This window comes from Perissodus microlepis, chromosome 9 (genome assembly GCF_051167445.1).
Source record: "Perissodus microlepis isolate ML-2025 ecotype Zambia chromosome 9, ASM5116744v1, whole genome shotgun sequence".
NCBI lineage: Eukaryota > Metazoa > Chordata > Actinopteri > Cichliformes > Cichlidae > Perissodus > Perissodus microlepis.
Genome location: NC_140469.1, coordinates 15,417,554 through 15,436,868, shown reverse-complemented (window position 1 = coordinate 15,436,868; position 19,315 = coordinate 15,417,554). Strand labels below are relative to the sequence as shown.

At 40.0% G+C, this 19,315-nt stretch overlaps 2 protein-coding genes across 3 annotated transcripts in view; both read right to left on the bottom strand.

Annotated features, from left to right (window-relative positions):
* Positions 1 to 748: 748 nt before the first annotated feature.
* On the bottom strand, positions 749 to 5,420 carry eloca (elongin C paralog a). 2 transcript variants are annotated; one of them, XM_084939203.1, is made up of 4 exons: positions 5,316 to 5,420; positions 4,813 to 4,839; positions 4,527 to 4,670; positions 749 to 1,517 (listed from the first exon to the last, which is right to left on the bottom strand). In XM_084939203.1, exons 2-4 carry the CDS (start codon positions 4,814 to 4,816, stop codon positions 1,327 to 1,329), a joined length of 339 nt encoding a protein of 112 aa, XP_084795329.1. In that variant the 5' UTR covers positions 4,817 to 4,839; positions 5,316 to 5,420; the 3' UTR covers positions 749 to 1,326. The 2 variants fall into 2 exon arrangements, with proteins under 2 accessions (XP_084795329.1, XP_084795330.1); XM_084939204.1 differs by having other exon boundaries at positions 5,306 to 5,410.
* Positions 5,421 to 13,200: 7,780 nt separating this feature from the next.
* The window catches only part of jph1a (junctophilin 1a), a 32,739-nt gene continuing 26,624 nt past the window's right edge, over positions 13,201 to 19,315 (bottom strand). The window contains exons 5-7 of the mRNA XM_084939194.1: positions 16,976 to 17,709; positions 15,955 to 16,051; positions 13,201 to 15,785 (exon numbers count right to left, since the gene is read on the bottom strand). Coding sequence (XP_084795320.1) covers positions 15,971 to 16,051; positions 16,976 to 17,709 — 815 coding nt within the window. The 3' untranslated portion in view covers positions 13,201 to 15,785; positions 15,955 to 15,970. The remainder of the gene's footprint in view (positions 15,786 to 15,954; positions 16,052 to 16,975; positions 17,710 to 19,315) is intronic.

The window sequence follows — 19,315 nt, the reverse complement described above, 5'->3', positions numbered from 1 at the left end:
CAAGGAACAGACTTCCTGTGATCATCAGAGTATTTAATTACATTATTCGAGCTTTTAGCTCGTTATGTTATCTTACTGTCATTTTTTTAGGTGTCAGTGGCTTAAGCACAGGAAGCATATTCATTTATCTGTGTAAGCAAAAATTTTGAACATTTCATCCACTTGAACTGCAATTTGGTCTAACCTCCTAATGTTTCCTACAGCGAAAATGTCTCTTGGTAGCCAGAGTTGCATCAGATGTGATATAAGCTCTCGCCTCACCATGGGAATTAATACTTGGGTGTATCACATGGCATGGCTGGTAAGCACTCCATATAGGCACCAGTCAAATGGATGGACACAGGCAATGTAAATTTCTGAAACTTGAATGTGCAAGGCAATGTTTATTCAGAATAATAAGATCACATCTATCAGCTTTACATTTTTATGTAGTTTAAGTGATCACTGACTTTTTTATGAACACGGAAATTTCTTCTATAACATGCAACACAAAGCCCTTATGTCATATCACTTTATGGGACTTTAAGGAGTCTGTACCAATTGTTTTATCCTAGAGTCATAAATTCACTTCTTGATGAATCAGTGTCACGCTGGAGCAGTACGAGCACACAGTGAGTCCTTTCAGTTATTTGTTCAGTATCTCCTATAAGTTTTTACTTTAAATCCACATTTAAGAGTGTTTAAACCACAGCAGTTACTGCAGTTCTCCTACGATAGTGTAAAAAAAAAAAAAAAAAAAAGAGCAGTATTTTCAGATTCAATACACATTTTTATTTCAGCATTGCCATGCTAATTAAATTACAGACATCTGAGGTTCGTTCATTTTCCAAACATCCTTATCTGATCCGTATAAAGAGTAAACCCTTTTAGTAGATCTCCAACTACTGATGTGAAAAAGCAAAACAAAACACTGAATTATCTATTTTAGTGTATACAACATCCCCACTGTTGCCTTTATCTCAAATATCTTTTTTTTTAAACTTCAAAAGAGAATAAAAATAGGAAGCATGTTCATTGTGGAGATGGTACTTCATTTCATGAGGCACAAGGTACCAAAGACTGGAAACAAAGTGCTCACCAAATACGTCTTTATTAAGATGGTGTGGTGAGGAGAGATTTCTGGGGGGGCACATTTGTCACATTCTGCTATATCCATTTAACATGTTAAAATGTCATCTTTTAATACTAATGAAACAACAGCAAACCAAAGAAAAATGATTATTTTTCATATGAAGTGAATAGCAAAACAAGTTAAATACTCAAAAAAAGAAGAAAAAAAAACAACTAAAAATGTTTTAAGCTTTTTTTCCCATTATCTTTGCAACTTTAGCAATCCAAAAAGTTTGCAGCCATGAGTAGTTCCAGTGCGATCTCCGGTGCGATGGGGAATTCGGGTATTTCTGTGGAGCTGTTGGTGTAACGGACCTTGTAGGTGAAATACATGCAGACCTTGGAGAGGACATGAGATGGAATCTCTCTGAAATTCACTTCGTTGGTTTCATTCTCAGCAAATTGTCCTGCAGATAGACAATATCATGTTCATACATTAAAAGAACATATACAGGGATTTCCTCAATGATGTAAGCTTAATTTATAGGGCTGTGTTGAATTCCTGCCATTGCTCTGCCATCGTGAGCAAAACTGGGCTCTTAATGTTGGTCATGGATTTGATGAATCTGGAACTAAACAGTTACTTTTACAGAAACTGTGGAAGGAGAAACGATATCGGAGCCAACTGAATCTATAAACATATTGCTAGACTTACGAAAAAAAGAAAAACAGCATGTCTTTGCACTGATGCTACTGGAATAGCATAATGAACAAGCTAGATACAATTACTGAGGTATTATCCTGCTAATGTGTTTACACCGGATACTGCTACCAAACAGCCCTATCACAGTGGTTTGTGTCTATGCCACTGTAGTTACTTTTCTGTTAAGGTGCACATCAGCCTACAGTGTCAAGTAAAGAGCTTCAACATAGATTTAAGTCTTGCACTGAGCATAACACCTAAAAACACCTTATTAACCAAAAAAGTATCCTGAAAGCTTTCCAGTGTACTGGCCCAAGTAATAATAATAATAATAATAATAATAATTATAATAATAATATTACTACATTTTATTTGAAAGCGCCTTTCAAAACACTCAAGGTCACTGTACACAGTAGAATAAAAAGCAACATAAAAGCAAGCAGTTTACACAATCATAAAAGCACAAGACATAAATTTAAAATAGCAGAGTGGAGAGGTTATGTGGGATAAGCTATTTTGAACAAGTGAGTTTTGAGTTGGGACTTAAAGAGAGAGAAGGAAGAGATATTTCTTAAATCAGGAGGTAGGGAATAGGGCTGGGCGATATGACCTAAAATCCATATCGTGGTATAATTTGAAGCATGTGCGGTAACGATATATATTGTGATATATTCTTTTTTTTCCTGTATAACGTATTTTCCACCCTAAAAATCCTTTAATTTTCTCAAAAATCAAGAGTGCGCCTTATGTATGAATTCTGGTTGTGTTTACTGACCTCGAACCGATTTTATGTAATACACAGCGTGCAGAAATCTGTCAAAAAATGCTTTAGTACAACTTTGGTAAGCTACGAAGCCGCACTGCTTGATGGACTGTCAGAGCATTACGTCTGCTGTAGTAAGGAGCCTCGCAGATTATCTGGGTCCAAATCTCCGTCCGCTTCAGGTCCCAAAGTCAAACGAACACAGAGTTAAAAACTGTCAAAATTCATTCATCTTCAATAAAATGATCAGCGTTGCTGCTTTACCAGGTGTAACAATTAAGTTTAACATCCAGGCATCCATGAAAACAGAATTTATTTAAATTTAACGGAGCTAGAAGTTAGCAGGAAGTTAGCTCACTAGTTTCCACCTAAACATGTTCTGACTGAGAGATTTTTGAAACAAATTAAAACGTACATCACTTCCAACATAAATGAAGACAGAAAACTAAACAGCAGTGGCGTTTGTAGGGTTACTGAAGTTGGGCTACCTGGTATATAATGTTGTGCTGCTACGTGATCGCTAGCGACACAGCTATGTTAGCATAACATTAGCACAGTGAAGCTGGAGGATGAACACCAACTTTTTTCCACTCGATGAAAGTTAACGTGAGGGTTTCTGGTGGTTAGGGACAAATGCAATCGCAAGGCAGGATGCTATACACGGGCCAAACTTCAGTCAGGAGAACAACTCAGATAATTCATCCACAATACAAGGTTAGTTATTAATATACTGCAACAACATGGGAATAAAACAGCTGCCAGAGAATTCAACATTAATGAATCAATGGTATGGAAGTGGAGGAAGCTCAGTTTTTGGCTTTCCCCATATTTCAAAAGTGCTTCATCTCTTTGCTATTACTGTCGACCGGCATAATTTGCAGATGATAATGGTTGTACCCGCTGCAATGCTTTTGACCAAAAGAGGCGCATGTTGACATCATCAACATGCACTATCGCGGTAGAGCGGTATAGTCAAAATCTCTATCGTTGGCCAAATTTATATCGTTTCTATCGTATATCGTTTATATCGCCCACCCCTAGATGGAGCCAATAAACAGAATTCTGCATGATGATCAGAGCAGGATAGGTAATCAAGTAAAGTCGGGCAAAAATATTTACAAGTTAATTGGAAAACAGACCATATAATGGATATTGATAACAATAATTAATTTAAAAAAGCATTAAACTGTCCAATTAATTGTAATTATATGCACCTACAAAGATATTTTTGATCAGGGATAAATGAGGCAATGAATAATGGCATTTGCACCAATGAAATCCTATGAATAGTATTGCTAACAAAGGGGGAGCACAGTGCCATCAACTGGAGAAACAGAATTAACCTGACTGAAAGCAATAACACCATCTTCTACAAGCACCACTATGCACCCTCTAACAAAATTAGTCAAATAATAGTTCACATGATGATCATGTGGTTGAGGTACTACAATGGGATTTCTATATGTGGGGTTTTTTTTAATTGCGAAAAGATTAAAAAAAAAAAAAAAAACCTCCAGTAAAAACAGCAGCAAAACAAACGTTACGTTCTTCAGTGTTTAAATACATTTGGTTCCAAATTCCAATTACTACTCACACTGGATTAAAGTGGACAGCAATCCAATAGCTTGCAAAGAAAACTGTGGAAGCCGTTTCTGCCACAAATTGTTATTTTTCTCCGATCCGTAAATCAAAATTTTGATTTTGATACGGCTAAAATTGGGGCTGCGCTACAGGTTAGCATTGGTCAGAGACTAACTCAAAACACTAAGAAAACACCTCAAAATTCACACACAAAATTTTTTTTAGTTTCGTTTTTTTTGAAGCAGATTGGCAGAAACAAGCTACCACTGGAAAAAAAAACCTGGCATGACCTTCAAAGTGCAACAAAATTACTGGAGAGCATGACCAATGAATGTATGTATGTATGTATGATAACATTAGATTACAAATCATTCAAGTTAAAAAGTTAAATTTGCTCCTTTTTAACAATGTCAGTGTCTGAATTCTCACCTGGCCCGCTTAACATGGCTTTGATAGTCCCAGATGTCAAGGCATGTTCTCGTTTCACAATGAACTCGTGGCCATCTGACGAGATCAGCTTCACATACATGGCATCTGGCCCTTCGCAGCCACCATAGGTTCTCTCTTCACCATCTGTGAAGTAACAGAGATGACAACCAACAATTTAAAACAGGTGTACGACAACAGTTACTGAAGTGGGACGAAGAAATGAGACCTCAGTGTGGCTACTTTAACGTGGACAAATGGGAATTGTGGATTTCTAGCCATCACTCACCCATGTTGTTCCGGGATTTCTTTAATCCTGAAAAGGAAAAACATTAAAACATCACTCTTTTTGGGGCATAACTTGCAACTCAACATTTAATCGGCTAGATTACACAACGGTTGCCACTGTGTTTGTCAAACTGCAGGTTGTTAAATGTTAACGCTGGCTATCCCGTCGAATATGATTTATGACAAACGCCGCGTAAAGTTAGGCCCGTTAAAACAAAGCTAGCTTTCGTTAAGAGATATATGAATATCTTCACCTGTAAATCCTCTTCATCCATCATATCTAAATCACACAGCAATGGCTGTGAATTTATTCATCTATCTTACGTGTACGCAGCCGTCAGGGTTAGTCAGCTCTGGCTAAAACCTTTCCAAAAAATTGATATAGCTTTTTTATTTTACCGCTTCTTTACAATGTAAAACTCAAACCACATAGTTGACTTTGACATACGGCAATACATAAAATCACGTAACGGAAAAGATACATGGATTCTTACCACTATGTACCTTATAGCGTAGAGAAGATTGTGTTTCAGCTAACGTTAGCTACCAGGATGTTGAAACCCGGAACCAGTATGGGCGAACACACGTCCGCAGTAAATTTGTTCCGCAGAGTCGAAAAAGAAAACTGCCCGGCTCTTTGCTCTTATGTGTATAAAAAATAATAATATTCATATTACTATGGCTAGCAACCTTTTCTTTTTAAAAATAAAATATTGTCTTCTACGATCACAAAATACGTGTCAGGATAATGAGCTTTTAACTGTCCGCTATTGTATATGAGTCAGCATATCGAAATAATACATTAAGGTAAACAGATAAGGCTAAATAAGCAGAAGAAGTAAGACATTTTCTGGGTTTTTATTTTATTTTATCATTATTATTTTTATTATTATTATTTTATCAAGAGCTCAGATGACTAAAATTGGTTTACGGGTTAATGCCTTGTTAATCCTATAGAGAGCGCCTGTGTTCAAGCTTAACCTCTCCGACTGTTTCCACTGGGTTTGTGACGAGCGACAGCAGGTGCTGATTGGACATGACAGAGACATTTTATAGGGCCATAAATCTGGATTCAAGAAAGAAGAGGCGGGGGAGGCATGTACTCTGTGCTTTTATATCTTCTGAAGTCCAGCCAGTACAAAATATTATAAGAATACAAAATATCATAAGAATATCGAATACATAAGGACAACATTACAGCAAATGGGTTGTCGTACGCTCAGATTCAGACTGTGTCTTTGCCTGGACCTCTCTGCCTGGAGGTCTTCATGCAGGAAAAGTGATGACTGTTGAAATCTGAGGCTCACAAATGGACGCAGAGTTATCTGAGCTGGGACACTAAGAGTAGTATACTGAGCATGCCTGGAAACTGTACAGTTTGATGCAAGAGTGATGAAGTGTATGTTCCTTACGGATAATATTGTGGGACTGTGATATACTTTTTCCCTCTTATTCTGATATCTAGGGATCCAGAGTTCACTCACCAGTGGGAGAAGGAATCCATTTTCCAAGACATCATTAGCCAGTTATTTATAATTGGCTGTGCTGGGTTCTGCCATAGATATCAGTGAAGAGGCAACACCAAATCTGATATTTATTTTTTATTGCAAGGATTATATGCTGTTGCTTTGTGCTCCAGAAGGTTCTATCACCTTTGTTGCCTATTGACTTTCTTTCTCTTCCTCCCCCCCCCCCCCTCTCTCTCTCTCTCTCTCTTACATACACAGACACACAACCAAAAACAATCACTGACCTTCCAGTCCCCCATTACACCATTAGTGCTTATGATCAGAGAGGACGGGTGGCGGCGGCCTCTTTGATGTCCCTCTGATACGACCCACCCGGCTGCAGCTGCTCTCGGCTCTATTTTGGGGAGGCTGCTGTGGGCCCTTACAACAGGGCTTCCTTAAACCACACAAACACGCAGAACACATGCAAACACTCGTGTCATGTGCAGTGATACCATTCATCCCTGTGACAACTGAACTCTATACAGATCACACTTTCTTGTACCCACCTCTGGTGCTATGGAAAAACTTGAGCCACCAATTATTTCTTTGTATTTTTCTAGGAAAATGAGAAACGGCTGCAGCTATTTATTGAAAAGTGGAAACATACATGGAAATACAGTATATAAGGCAAAATCTGAGTTTGTGTAATTCTAACAACCTTGAAATACAGCTTTTTTTCTTCAACACAGCCAACTCTGTTGGGGAAGCTTTCTTGTTATTTCTTTAAGTAGTCTTCAGGAATAGTTCTCCAGACTTTTCCTATCAAGGCATGCTTTTGTGCTTCGAATCATTTTCAAGCCATGTCAGGTTTAATTCATCACTCTGAAAGACCTGTCGGCGTTGATTTTCAGTCAAGTTCTTACCTCAGCATTTCCTCCCTGTTTTCCTTCCTTAAGAATGGCTTCCTCACAGCCAATTTTCCACTGAGGCCATTTCTTATGAAGCTTCAGTGAATAGTCGATGGATAAACTAAAGGGCCAGATGTGTCTCTTGGGTCTTTGTTGGATTTTATTCCCATTTCTTAAGAACAGTTCCTTAGTTTTTAAGGACATACAGCACATCCTGCCAAAATATGCCGATATATATAAAAAAATAATAATAATAATTCCCCACTCGCCCCTGCGGGCGGTTTATCCTTCAAGCTCGGGTCCTCTACCAGAGGCCTGGCAGCTTGAGGGTCCTGCGCAGTATCTTAGCTGTTCCTAGGACTGCGCTCTTCTGGACAGAGATCTCCGATGTTGTTCCCGGGATCTGCTGGAGCCACTCGCCTAGTTTGGGAGTCACCGCACCTAGTGCTCCGATTACCACTTGGTCCACCGTCACCTTCACCCTCCACATCTTCTCGAGCTCTTCTCTGAGCCCTTGGTATTTCTCGAGCTTCTTGTGTTCCTTCTTCCTGATGTTGCTGTCATTCGGAACTGCTACATTGATCACTACGGCCGTCTTCTCATGTACCACCACTACGTCCGGTTGGTTAGCCACCACCATTTTGTCCATCTGTATCTGGAAGTCCCACAGGATCTTAGCTCGGTCATTCTCCATCACCCTTGGGGGCATCTCCCATTTTGACCCCAGGACTTCCAGGTTATACTCGGCACAGATGTTCCTGTACACTATGCCGGCCACTTGGTTATGGCGTTCCATGTATGCCCTGCCTGCTAGCATCTTGCACCCTGCTGTTATGTGCTGGATTGTCTCAAAGGCATCTTTACACAGCCTGCACCTGGGGTCTTGCCTGGTGTGATAGACCCCAGCCTCAATGGATCTTGTGCTTAGTGCTTGTTCCTGTGCTGCCATGATTAGTGCTTCCGTGCTGTCTTTCAGTCCAGCTTTGTCCAGCCACTGGTAGGATTTCTGGATATCAGCCACCTCCTCTATCTGCCGGTGGTACAGGGGCCTGTCCTTACATGATGGTTCCTCGCCTTCCTCCACTTTCTTGGATTTCTGCTGCCTGAGGTATTCACTGAGCACGCTGTCAGTTGGGGCCCTTCCTTCCACTTAGCGTACAGCCTCAGGGTGCTGGACTTGGGGTGAAACCCTCCATGCATGGTAAGGAGCTTTCTTGTCTTGATGTCAGTGGCTTCTATCTCCTCCTTTGGCCAGCCTATTACCCCAGCAGGGTACCTGATCACGGGTAGGGCGTAGGTGTTGATAGCCCAGATCTTGTTCTTACCATTCAGCTGACTCCTCAGGACTTGCCTGACCCTCTGCAGGTACTTGGTGGTTGCAGCTTTCCTAGCTGCCTCGTCATGGTTCCCATTCGCCTGCGGGATCCCCAGGTACTTGTAACTGTCCTTTATGTCTGCAGTGTTGCCTTCTGGTAGTTTGATCCCCTCTGTTCTGGCTACCTTCCCTCTTTATATATATATATATATATATATATATATATACACACACACACACACACACACACACACACACACACACACACACACATATATATATATATATATATATATATATATATATATATATATATATATATATATATATATATATATATATATATATATATATATATCTATAAGACTATTTTTTTGACTATTTTTTTGGTGCAAAAATACTTTATACCTTTCAAACTGTGTTACATTTGCCATTTTTAATAAAATCGACTAAAGAAATGGGAATAAGCAGTGTGTTTTTGTGAGAGACTGTTATTAACAAATTGACTAAAAATACAGTTTAAAATTGGTTCTTTGCTAAATAGTCTGTTATATGAAACAACAATGGTTCACCCCTTGAGTTTTGTACCGTTTATATTCTTGCATGATTCACAGGTCAGTGCTAAGTGGCTTAAAAAACATTCTTCTGAAAATGTTCAGGTACAAGAACTGCACTGAAAATCAGGAAAACCAGCCAATGTCCAAGAATAACCTTGTAAGCCTTCCAAACAGCCTGGGGAACCATTGCTCAAGATCACTTTAAAATATTAAAAAGAAAGTCTGGCTTCTTAGAAGTTAAATATAAAGAAGTGAGGGGTGACTCAAAACTTTTGCATAGTAGTGTAAACACGGTCAAAGTTTCAAATAACAGAGTAAGTGCATGTACAATTAATTCAAATGAGGCAAAAGCACAAATGTCGGAATGCTCTAAGTGATCAGTTCATCTTTTTATTCTGCTCCGCTTGCCTCTGTATTGTGTCAGTGAAAGGGGATAGCTTCATGTGGTCATCTGTGCTGTGCACTATACCCTCACCAACCTCCTGTTCAAAACCTCTGTTTGCAAAGGCTAGCCAATCAGTAGAGACTCAAAGAGACAGTGGTCTTAGACGAAAAAGAGCTAAAGCAACTTTTTTTTCAGACAGATCTTCAACTGAGTGGCCACACCAAAGTTGAGTATAAGATAATTAAAAATGAGTTTGAACTGTGAATAATTCAAAGCTACTCTAATGGAGTCCAATAAAGAAAATATGCATATGGAAATGACAATAGTGGGCATACTTTAAACACTTATCTGCTGATTTTTCCATCATTAATGATAAATGGCAAAAGTGGATATGGTGTTGTGGGAAGACTCTGTCTCACTTGTCTATATTTACCAGCACACACAATTTCCTCTTCTTTATACCACAGTTTTAATTCCACATCGGTTGGTCATATGTAAATACATTAGGACCATTTAAGGAGCAGTACAAGAGAAGCCCTGAATGAAACCAGGTCAGCATTATAGTCATGATAGGGAAAGATGGGGGATGAATGTCTTTGGGCAATTCTTCTTCAGTGAAAAGAAGGGGAGTCTTGTCACAGTGAATCTGAGTGTACTGTTCCTTTAGCCTGCAGCCAGCCACAGCGCCCTGCACTTCTCATGTTGGTCTTAATCCCATGAAGCTCAGCATCAGCAGCCCATGACATGGTTCAAAACAGAAGCATCTCAATATCAATTTATGCTAATTGTTTAAAAAGTCTTAAAATCCATGAATTTAAATTGTATATGAACTTTTTATATAAAAGGATTTGTTTCTATTTCTTCCACAATAACTGTGTTTGTGTAATTCGATTTACCAGAAAATTAGTGAGAATGTAAAGTATCATATGTGGCAAAGTGCCGCTTTTGATATCCTGTCTTTGTTTACCTTGTACGGTGGTGGGGTCCTCTTATGTGCTCCTTTGATAAATAGGTGAGCAGGTAGAGCTGTTGATCAAACAAATGGGTTGAGGAGAAATAGGTGCTGACATAGTAGTATTTAGCCAAAATGCCTTTGAAAATTGCAGCTAATGGTGAAAGCAGTAGGATGAAACAATGCACTCCGAGTCAGTGAAGCACAATTATCACGAGCCATGCATTAATGGTACACTCCTGGCATTGTGACGATGAGTGTAAAACCCCAACTTATGCATCCGTTAAGACGAAGCCATTCGCAGCAAATAATGCATGAGGAAAAATAGCATTCTCCAAATCTTTGAGAAGTCTTTTCTGGCTTGCCTCAAGTTTATATATTTATTTAATGTAGTTCACGCACAATGAAAGCTTCAGCAGACAGATAAGTGGATGTGACAACCATTTACTTTGAGTAGCTTGAGGCTAATGCGTTATGTTGAGGCTTGCTTGTTTGAACTATTATGACTCACCCTACAGACCCCTGTGATAAAACCTTCACCATGACTCACATGTCACTAAATAAACAGGACATGGAGGTCCTTGTGCTTAAATGGCATGCGTTGCTCTCTTAGGGTCCCAAAGAAGTGGCACATTGAGGCTCGACAAGTGAAAAAAGAATCTGCTGCGTGTTTAAATAATGCAGGTAATTGTTTACTTAAAAGTGACAGGTTTACAGTTTGATAACTGCTATTTGGTTCTGTTTGTGTAAATATGAGGAACAGATGAGGTGATGCTAAGCAAGGCAAGCAATGCCAAACATGGAAAGGGGATCTGCTTAATACTGATGTCTTAGCAACACTTCTGAAAAACGCTGCCCACTGATATCTCCTCACTGCTTACTAGCATTAATCCAATTTTAGAACTGAGTTGCTTTTTGCTCTGAAGGTGGAGGCTTGGTCTCAGTTTGTTTGACCAATCGGCAGCAAATTTCAATTTGCTACCCAAGTCCTTAGTTTCTATTAAGGCTACCTGTTTAGAACATAATTATAAGCACTATATAAATATTGTTTTAGAAAGGCTAAATATAAGGGAAAAAATGTATGTCAGGTGTCTGCTTATGTATTTTCTCTGCTCTCCCCTATTGAGTCGCACACTCACCTCACGCCCACTAAACTGGGTGTAGAATCTCTACCCTGGTTCAAAATTATAGCTGTCAAAGAATTTTGTTAAATGGCCTCTATAAGAAGGTACGATATGCTTATAAGGTTTTGGTTTATATTTGTCCAACTCAGCCTGTGCAACCAAATCTTGTCCCACTTGCTCTGCCTTATTAGAATAGTAACAGAGATATTCTATACTATTACTGACAAGTTCTGCTTCACATAGGGGTTTTAGTTGCCAGGAATATATACCCTCCAGAATATTCCAGAGGGACACAGTCTGAACAGCAATACGACACCGTAAAACCATAAAATTAAAAACAAAACAAAAAATCTCCCAGTTTTGCTTTTTTCTCTTGGAGTCAGGGCAGAGACCACGGCAAGTGCAACGACATGGTGTTGCTGATTCCAGGCAGGTGCCCCTGCTGGCGTAACATGACACTAATCCAGGGCTGATCAGTGGTGGAAACAGTATAAACTGACTCGAGACAAACTGGGGCACCTGCGTGCTTCTGAACAGCTAATGTGAGACCCTGACTAAGATACTTTGATTTCGTGCCTGGTGTTTTTCCCCCTGGATCTCATTATCAGAAGGTCAACAAGAGGTCACTGTTGCATGGAGATAGGTAGGAGTGAACATGAGACTAGAATTTAAAACATTTTTACAAGACAAGTAGAAATCCTTGTATCCTTCCAATGAAATCTATCTGTTGATTTTATTTGGAATTACTTGTGTTGCATGTATGCTGTCCTCTATAATATACTCACCAGCCATTTCATTTGGTATCAGGTTTGATCCTGTTTTGCCTTCTTAACCACCTTAATTCTCCATGGCATAGATTCAACAAGGTGCTGGAAACATTCCTCAGAGATTCCGGTCCATATTGACATGCTTGCATCACACAGTTGCTGCTGATTGGTCAGCTGCACATGCACGATGGCCGTCTCCTGTTCCATCACATCTGAAAGGTGCTCAAATGTGGATTGAGATCTGGTGACTAGTGGAGGCCATTTGAGCACAGCGAGCTCACTGTCATGTTCACGAAAGTTTGAGATGATCTGAGCTTTGTCGGGTGTTATCCTGCTTGAAGCAGCTTTCAGAAGATGGGTACACTGTGGTCATAAAAGTAGACATGGTCAGGAGCAATACTGAGGCAGGTTGTAGCGTGTAAATGATGCTCAGTTGTTACTGAGAGGCCCAAAGTGTTTCAAGAAAATATCCTTCATACCATTACATTACCACCAGGCTGAACCGTAAATACGAGGCAGGATGAATCTATGCTTCCATGTTGTTTTGACCCTACCATTTGAATGTCACAGCAGAAATCGAAGCTCATCAGACCAGGCAACATTTTTTCAATCTTCTACTGTACAGTTTTGGTGATCCCCTGCGAATCTTACCCTTAGTTTCCTGTGGTCTTCTGCTGCTGTAGCCCATCTACTTCACGGCTTGACATGTGGCACATTTAAAGATGCTTTGATTGTAATTACAGCTTTTTTTTTTAGTTACTAGCCATTCTTCTCTGATCTGAAGTTGATATTTTCTCGTTTTTGGACCATTCTCTGTGAACCCTGGAGATGGTGCTATCCCAGTTTAGGGATAGCACTGAGTGTATACCATGATACCTGAAAGGTGAACTGAATGGTAAACGAGGATCAAAATACAAGAAGAAAGCATAATGTTGTTTAACAAGGCATAACATCTTTATTGTTATACACATAACTTCATCTCCAAAGACTTTGCACAAATCAGTGGGGTAATATGAACCTTGCGATATCAAAAGTCTCCCACAGTTTCTTGTTATTTCCTAAAATACTCAAACAAATACATCTGCTTTCCACATCCCCAATGGTACATACAGTACATCCAATTAGAAATAAAGATTTTTTTTTCCACTGTCAAACATTATCATATGTGCATTACATTACCAATTACAAACAAGTTATATTCATTGTCAAAATAGGTGTGCAAATTGTTAGAAAAATACCAACTCATACCAGATTCTGGATTGTGCTCTGTAAAAATCCTTATAAATAGTATATAATAATCTATATAAATGTCTCTAACATGCAATGTTGCAATTCAAAAAATATCCCATAAACAGACTGTTCAGGTAAACCCTCTGAAACTCCAGCCTTAACCTTTATTTGTCTACACCATAGTTTTCTTTAAATAAATGTCAGTAGTTAGTTTTTCAGTAGTTCTGTGGACGGTTTGCAAACATCAAACTGGTTGAAGTGTTCTCGAAAAGTAACGTGCTACTCATTCCTCCACCAAGGCAGAAGGATGTGATGGATACCATTTGTGTGTTTGCCAGCAACGTTATGCAATAACTACTGAGGCCAATTTTCATGAAACGTGGTGGAGAGGTGGACTATGGGCAAAGGAAGAATTTATTGAATTTTTGGTGCAGGTTGGATCACTTCCTTTAAAACTGTGAAACAGGCTGCTGGCCTTAGTGGAGGATGAGCGCTCAACTAGTTTCATAAGAGACATTATAGTAAAGTTGACCTACCAAGAAAAAAAAGGACTGCATTAAAGAAAATCTAGACATTTTAAAGCCCTTTCTGTGATGACCAGTGTTCACAAACACATCAGCTATACAATGAATAAATAATTAATCTTGGTACAGGTGACAGTAAATGTCCGCCGTATATAAATAACCACTTTGAAAATCAAAGAAACTCATGCCATACCTGCAACAAAGACTACAAGCAGCTACGATGAGGCAAGTTAAAAGCATGGTTCAGGTGATGACAACAGTCAGAGTATTTCCCACATACAACAAAGTTAAGACAAGGATGGCATTTCTTTCCCTCCCCCCCGCTTCCTCATCATTTTTGAGGTAAACAGTAGTACTGTTAAAGACTTTTGAAGGCATCTCTCTTCTCCCTGCAGCCACATTCCCCATGGCCTTGACCTGAATAAACTGTCCACAAAACTGTCTCGATCCAGTCTCATAAGCAAGCAAGCATTTCTGGGCTTACACAAGCAGCTGCGCGAGCTGCGTTTTTGCATCTTATCAGTATAGTGAAAGCAAAGAATAGTGACGAAATCCAAGCTAAATGGTCTACGCGTGTACAATGAAATAATTTTCCTTCCGATTTCATAAATAAGACATTTGTTACCCTCAGAGTGAGCGAGCTTCTAAAGTACTGCTTTCCTAATCATAATGACTGCTGTCAGTTACCACTTCTCTCAAAACCAGCCTATTAAAAAGATGCGAGTCTCACAAAATAAATGGAAATAAAAAAGGATGTTCATAATGGCCATACTCTAATCTTTTGAAAGTATAAACATATTGCACTTTCAGTTACGTGGTTGTGTAACGTCAAATTACAGCTCAATTGTTGGAAATGAACAAAGGGAAAGCAAAATGTATTTATTAGTTCCGAGAAGAGAACAGATTTCTACAAGCAAATGACGGCAGGTAACCAACATTGATAGAACATCTATGAACAAAAAACTACGTTAGAACAAAAAAGAAAGAAAAACAAAGTGTTCAAAACTGTACCATGCACGGGGAGTGTTTCAAAGCAGTGTATCCTGGATCACAAAGGACGGAGCTTGAGAAAGGTGCAGTGATGTTTGGGTTAACAGAGTAAGACTGGCTAGTGACCGTGCTAGCACTGACTGCTGGCAGCGGCCATGCCCACTTTCCTCTTGCAAGAGTGGCTAGAACCCCAGAAAACTCTCCAAACACCCAAAGCGCACTCCTGCTGCGACCGTCCCCCTCTTCAACCCCTTCCCCCAACCCTCGAGCCGGGCTCACATCTCCCCATCAAAACGTCAGATGGCAAAATAGAAAGGCAGCTGTTTGCTCCCGTCATCTAAAAGTGCATCTCCACACTCTTCCAGCACAGTCCGTCAGCCCACTGCTATCGCTGCCAAGGCAGTGGAAGTGGGCTACAGAGACCTGTGCTTGGATCAGCACATGTGTGGGTTTCAATTACGTCTTCTTTTTTTTTTTTTTTCATTTTATGTATTTTTTTTTTTTTAGATTGCGTGTGTTTGGTTGCAATTTTTAAACATTTTCTTTATCGCACTAGACACAACATTTCACTTTAGCTTTTAGAGAAGCCAAAGGAGTGCTAATTCACGGGGCTGGCCCTTAACAAGGCCAGTGTCAGGTTGGTGTTATCGTTGCCTTCCTCTCGATTCTCTTCGGTTTCATGCTGATTCCTTTGGCCATCCCCGTGTTTCACTGGCGGCGTTTTCATGTTTCAAGGCCGACGATGCAACTGTACCAGTTGCCATGGTTCCGCTGGAACATAAGACAGTTTGTTTGTAACTTTCTGGATTTAATTGAGCCCTGTCACATTTCAGATGCACGCTGAGGCGCATCAAGGAGACGAGACATTAATTCATGCTGTGATCATTGATTTCTGTTGGAGAGCAAATATGGGATGAAACAATACAGTAAATGAGCTTACCTGAGACACAGCATCATCATGTCAGAAAATGGACAAATATAATTGCGAGGCCAATATTCAACAGCATTACCATAGCAACAAGGATTGAGTTAGGACCCTGCAAAAAAATGACAAAATATATAAAAATCGTACAGTAGGGAATCAAATGATCTGTACTGTAATGAGACCTCAACGTGTAACGTGTTAGGATCCCTGTATATAAAAGATGGCGTAGCCACCATGACACCACCCACTGATTCACTGAGCCTAGAGTCTAGCGTTGTGGACATTTAAGACTTTTCAAACCAAATGTCACAAGTGACATAAATGAAAAAGTTAAAAAAAAAAATCCAGGAAAGTCTACCCTAAAGCACATCCTGATTTAGCATCTATTTTATTTTAAATGATTTACACAAGTATTAAATGAACGTCATGCTGTATTAAATAAGACTTTAAACTAGCAATTGAGCTCATCAACTCCTAGGTAAATGTTTATTCAAGTCATAAAGTCATCAAGTCATGTGGGAAGAAAAACTGTCATATTGCAGTTTCCAAGTTCCAAAAGTTCATCCTCTTTCGCGTTTGCAGACATCCATCTTTTATATACAGGCCATGTTTCAAAGTCAAAACATGAATGTGAATCAATAAAATATAAAGAATAAAGTGGTATTGAGGGTATCACGCTACCTTTATCTTTCAAAGAGTTGTTGCAGTTCAGATTTATAGTACTAGCTTAGTACAATACAAGATTAAAAGTTTGGGTAATCAGTCATTATTTCATACTTTCAACTGGAATTAGTCATCAGACAACTACTGCAGAAGCTACCTAGAATGAGTCTGATATTTAAACCTGCTTTAGACAGAAAATTGGTTAATGAGATATGTGTTTGTGTCCCACCTTTGTGCTAAACTAAGCTAATCCACTGGGTGTAGCTTCTCATTTACAACACAACTTTCAGCAAAAAAGCACAAATGCGTGTTTAAGTCAGATATTTTTCCAAAACCTTTGCTTTAAAGCACACTTTCCCATCCTGTCACTTACTGTTTCTTCCGTGCTTTCTGCAATTTCCATGCTTGCTTTCTTTGTGTCTGCGAGGCTCTTTGGCTTTAGGGAATCCTGCTTCCTGAGTTTCTGGTCGCTCTTGCTCTCCCGTATAGATGCTGGCTTAGGAGTGGGTGTACTAAAAGATCTAGGGGGTTGTGGGGGCATACGTGCCAAAGCCAGGGCACTAGGCTCTTCTTCTGGATCCTCAGGTTCTGGGGGTGGAGGGACCCTTGTAGGGGCCTTGATGTAGTAACTGTGATATTCAGTGTGGAGCTGGCCATTGACTGGAATTGCAGGAGGCTGTGAAGGGGGCACAGATGCTGGAGTGGGTTGCTGAACTTTAGTGGGTTTAGGTGGAGCCTCGATTTGGGCCTGAGAAGCTTTGGGCCCATCGGTGACGGGCTGCCGTTCTTCTTTACTCAGCTTCCTACTAGACCGCTCATCCTTGCTGGTCTTCTGACTTAGTTTCTCTTCTTTGCTAATCTTGCGGGAAGGTTTTTCTTCTTTGCTGGTTTTGCGGCTGGTGCTGTTGTTGGTGAGCTGTCCTTTCTTCTTGCTGGATTGAGGTGAGGGGGGCGGTGTGGTTGCAGGGCTGGTCGCAGGAGAGTGGGGAGGCGTTGTGCCTTTTCGGTAAAAGTGGGGAGAATCTCTCGGAGAGCTGTCCTTCTTTTCAACAGGGACCTCTTTAATCTCCACTGGCTCCTTTAACTGCTGTTTTACATAGTCGGGACCTGAAGAGGGGAGACGGCTAAAACGCATTAACGTGACATACTGTTTGCTTTCAACACACAGATGAAATTTAAACCACATCTACCCTCAAGCGCAGTTAAACTTTCAAATAAAATATTCATCAACATTATATTGAAATTCAATAACTCCGCAAAGCCTAGAAAAGAGGGTCACGGGGAGACAGAAAGAAATGGACTGATTAATGCAAGGTCACAAACAACATTTCACAAAGAAAGCCTCCCCTGCATGCTCATCTTCATCATCAGTCATTCTCTTTTATCAGTATGTCGCTTTCCTGGAAAGTCTTTTCAGTTCTTAGCATCCAATATGGCCACGCAGATAATGAGAGGTGACCCCGAGGTACAGCACTGACACGCTTTGATGCGAGGAAGATCATTCCTTTTACTACAGAAAGAGCTTTTGGACTGCCTGGGTTAGTGGACGCTCACGGACTTCGAGACTAAATGAAAACTTCTCTTTCAACTATGTAGATGTTAAAATCTCCTCTAATATCCTTTTTAACGTGCAGACAATAAAGCTGAATGTAAATGTAATTTCGCATGTGGGTAAAGTGACACCTTATCTGTCCCTTCTGTTCTCCTGCTGAATTAACATTTATTAGAGACATTAAGCTCTTTGTTCGCCTGTTTTTCTCCCCTTCGCCTGAATTAGATGGTGTCAGAGTGACTAAGAGGAGGGATAATGTTGCTTTGTTTGAAGTATATCAGGCGGTATGAGCAGAAAATGATTCTCTGCATTCCATATGATAGAAATAAATAAAGGAGTTATAGAGAAAAAAAAAATATATATATTTGGCTGTTATGCTCTATCTGCACGTTGACTCGTTCAGCACAGACTCACTGAGCTGGAAAATGGTTGATCTCAGAGATCAGTCTTGTCTCATACATGCCTGACACCAATTAAGCTTGCACAGTACGATTTAGTCTCAAAGAGTTAACATTAATTTGCCACTCATCAGTTCTTGGAACAATTACGCAAATCCAGAAGGTAACAAGTCTATCCAGTCTCATATGAGTGTAATCGGCCTTACTGGGGAATCTTTCATGCCTCAGTACTCTTAAGCCCAAAGTACTTTTCAGCTGCGTGGCAGCCTAATTTGTTTCATAGCCACCACAACCAATAAGACCCACTACAAACAGACATGGGGACATTTGAACATCTGTGGGGCTTAATATATCTGCTGAGCTTAATTTCACACCATAGCTCAATAAGAGTTAGGGCCTCGTGGGCGGATCCAGGCAATTTCACTATGGATGGGGACGGATTCCTTCAAGAGGTTCCAGGCATTTTCTGAATGGTTCTTGGCACTTAAACACTCCCCTCTCCCCAACACCACAGCCTCAAACAGATAGAGGACCACAACACTGGGCGTCAGGAAAATCTACACTTCTGCAGCCATGCTCAATTCCAAACTATGCCGATCATGCTTTTCCTGTTTCAAAATAAGACTTGTGAATATACAGGATATATTTATGATTGTTTTGTAGATATTTCAGGAAGTCTACATCCTCTTGACAAGTTAGTGAAGATTTATTAGAGCTGCTCTTCCAAGGAATCCTGCCAGGTCAGCTGGAACATGTACTGGTT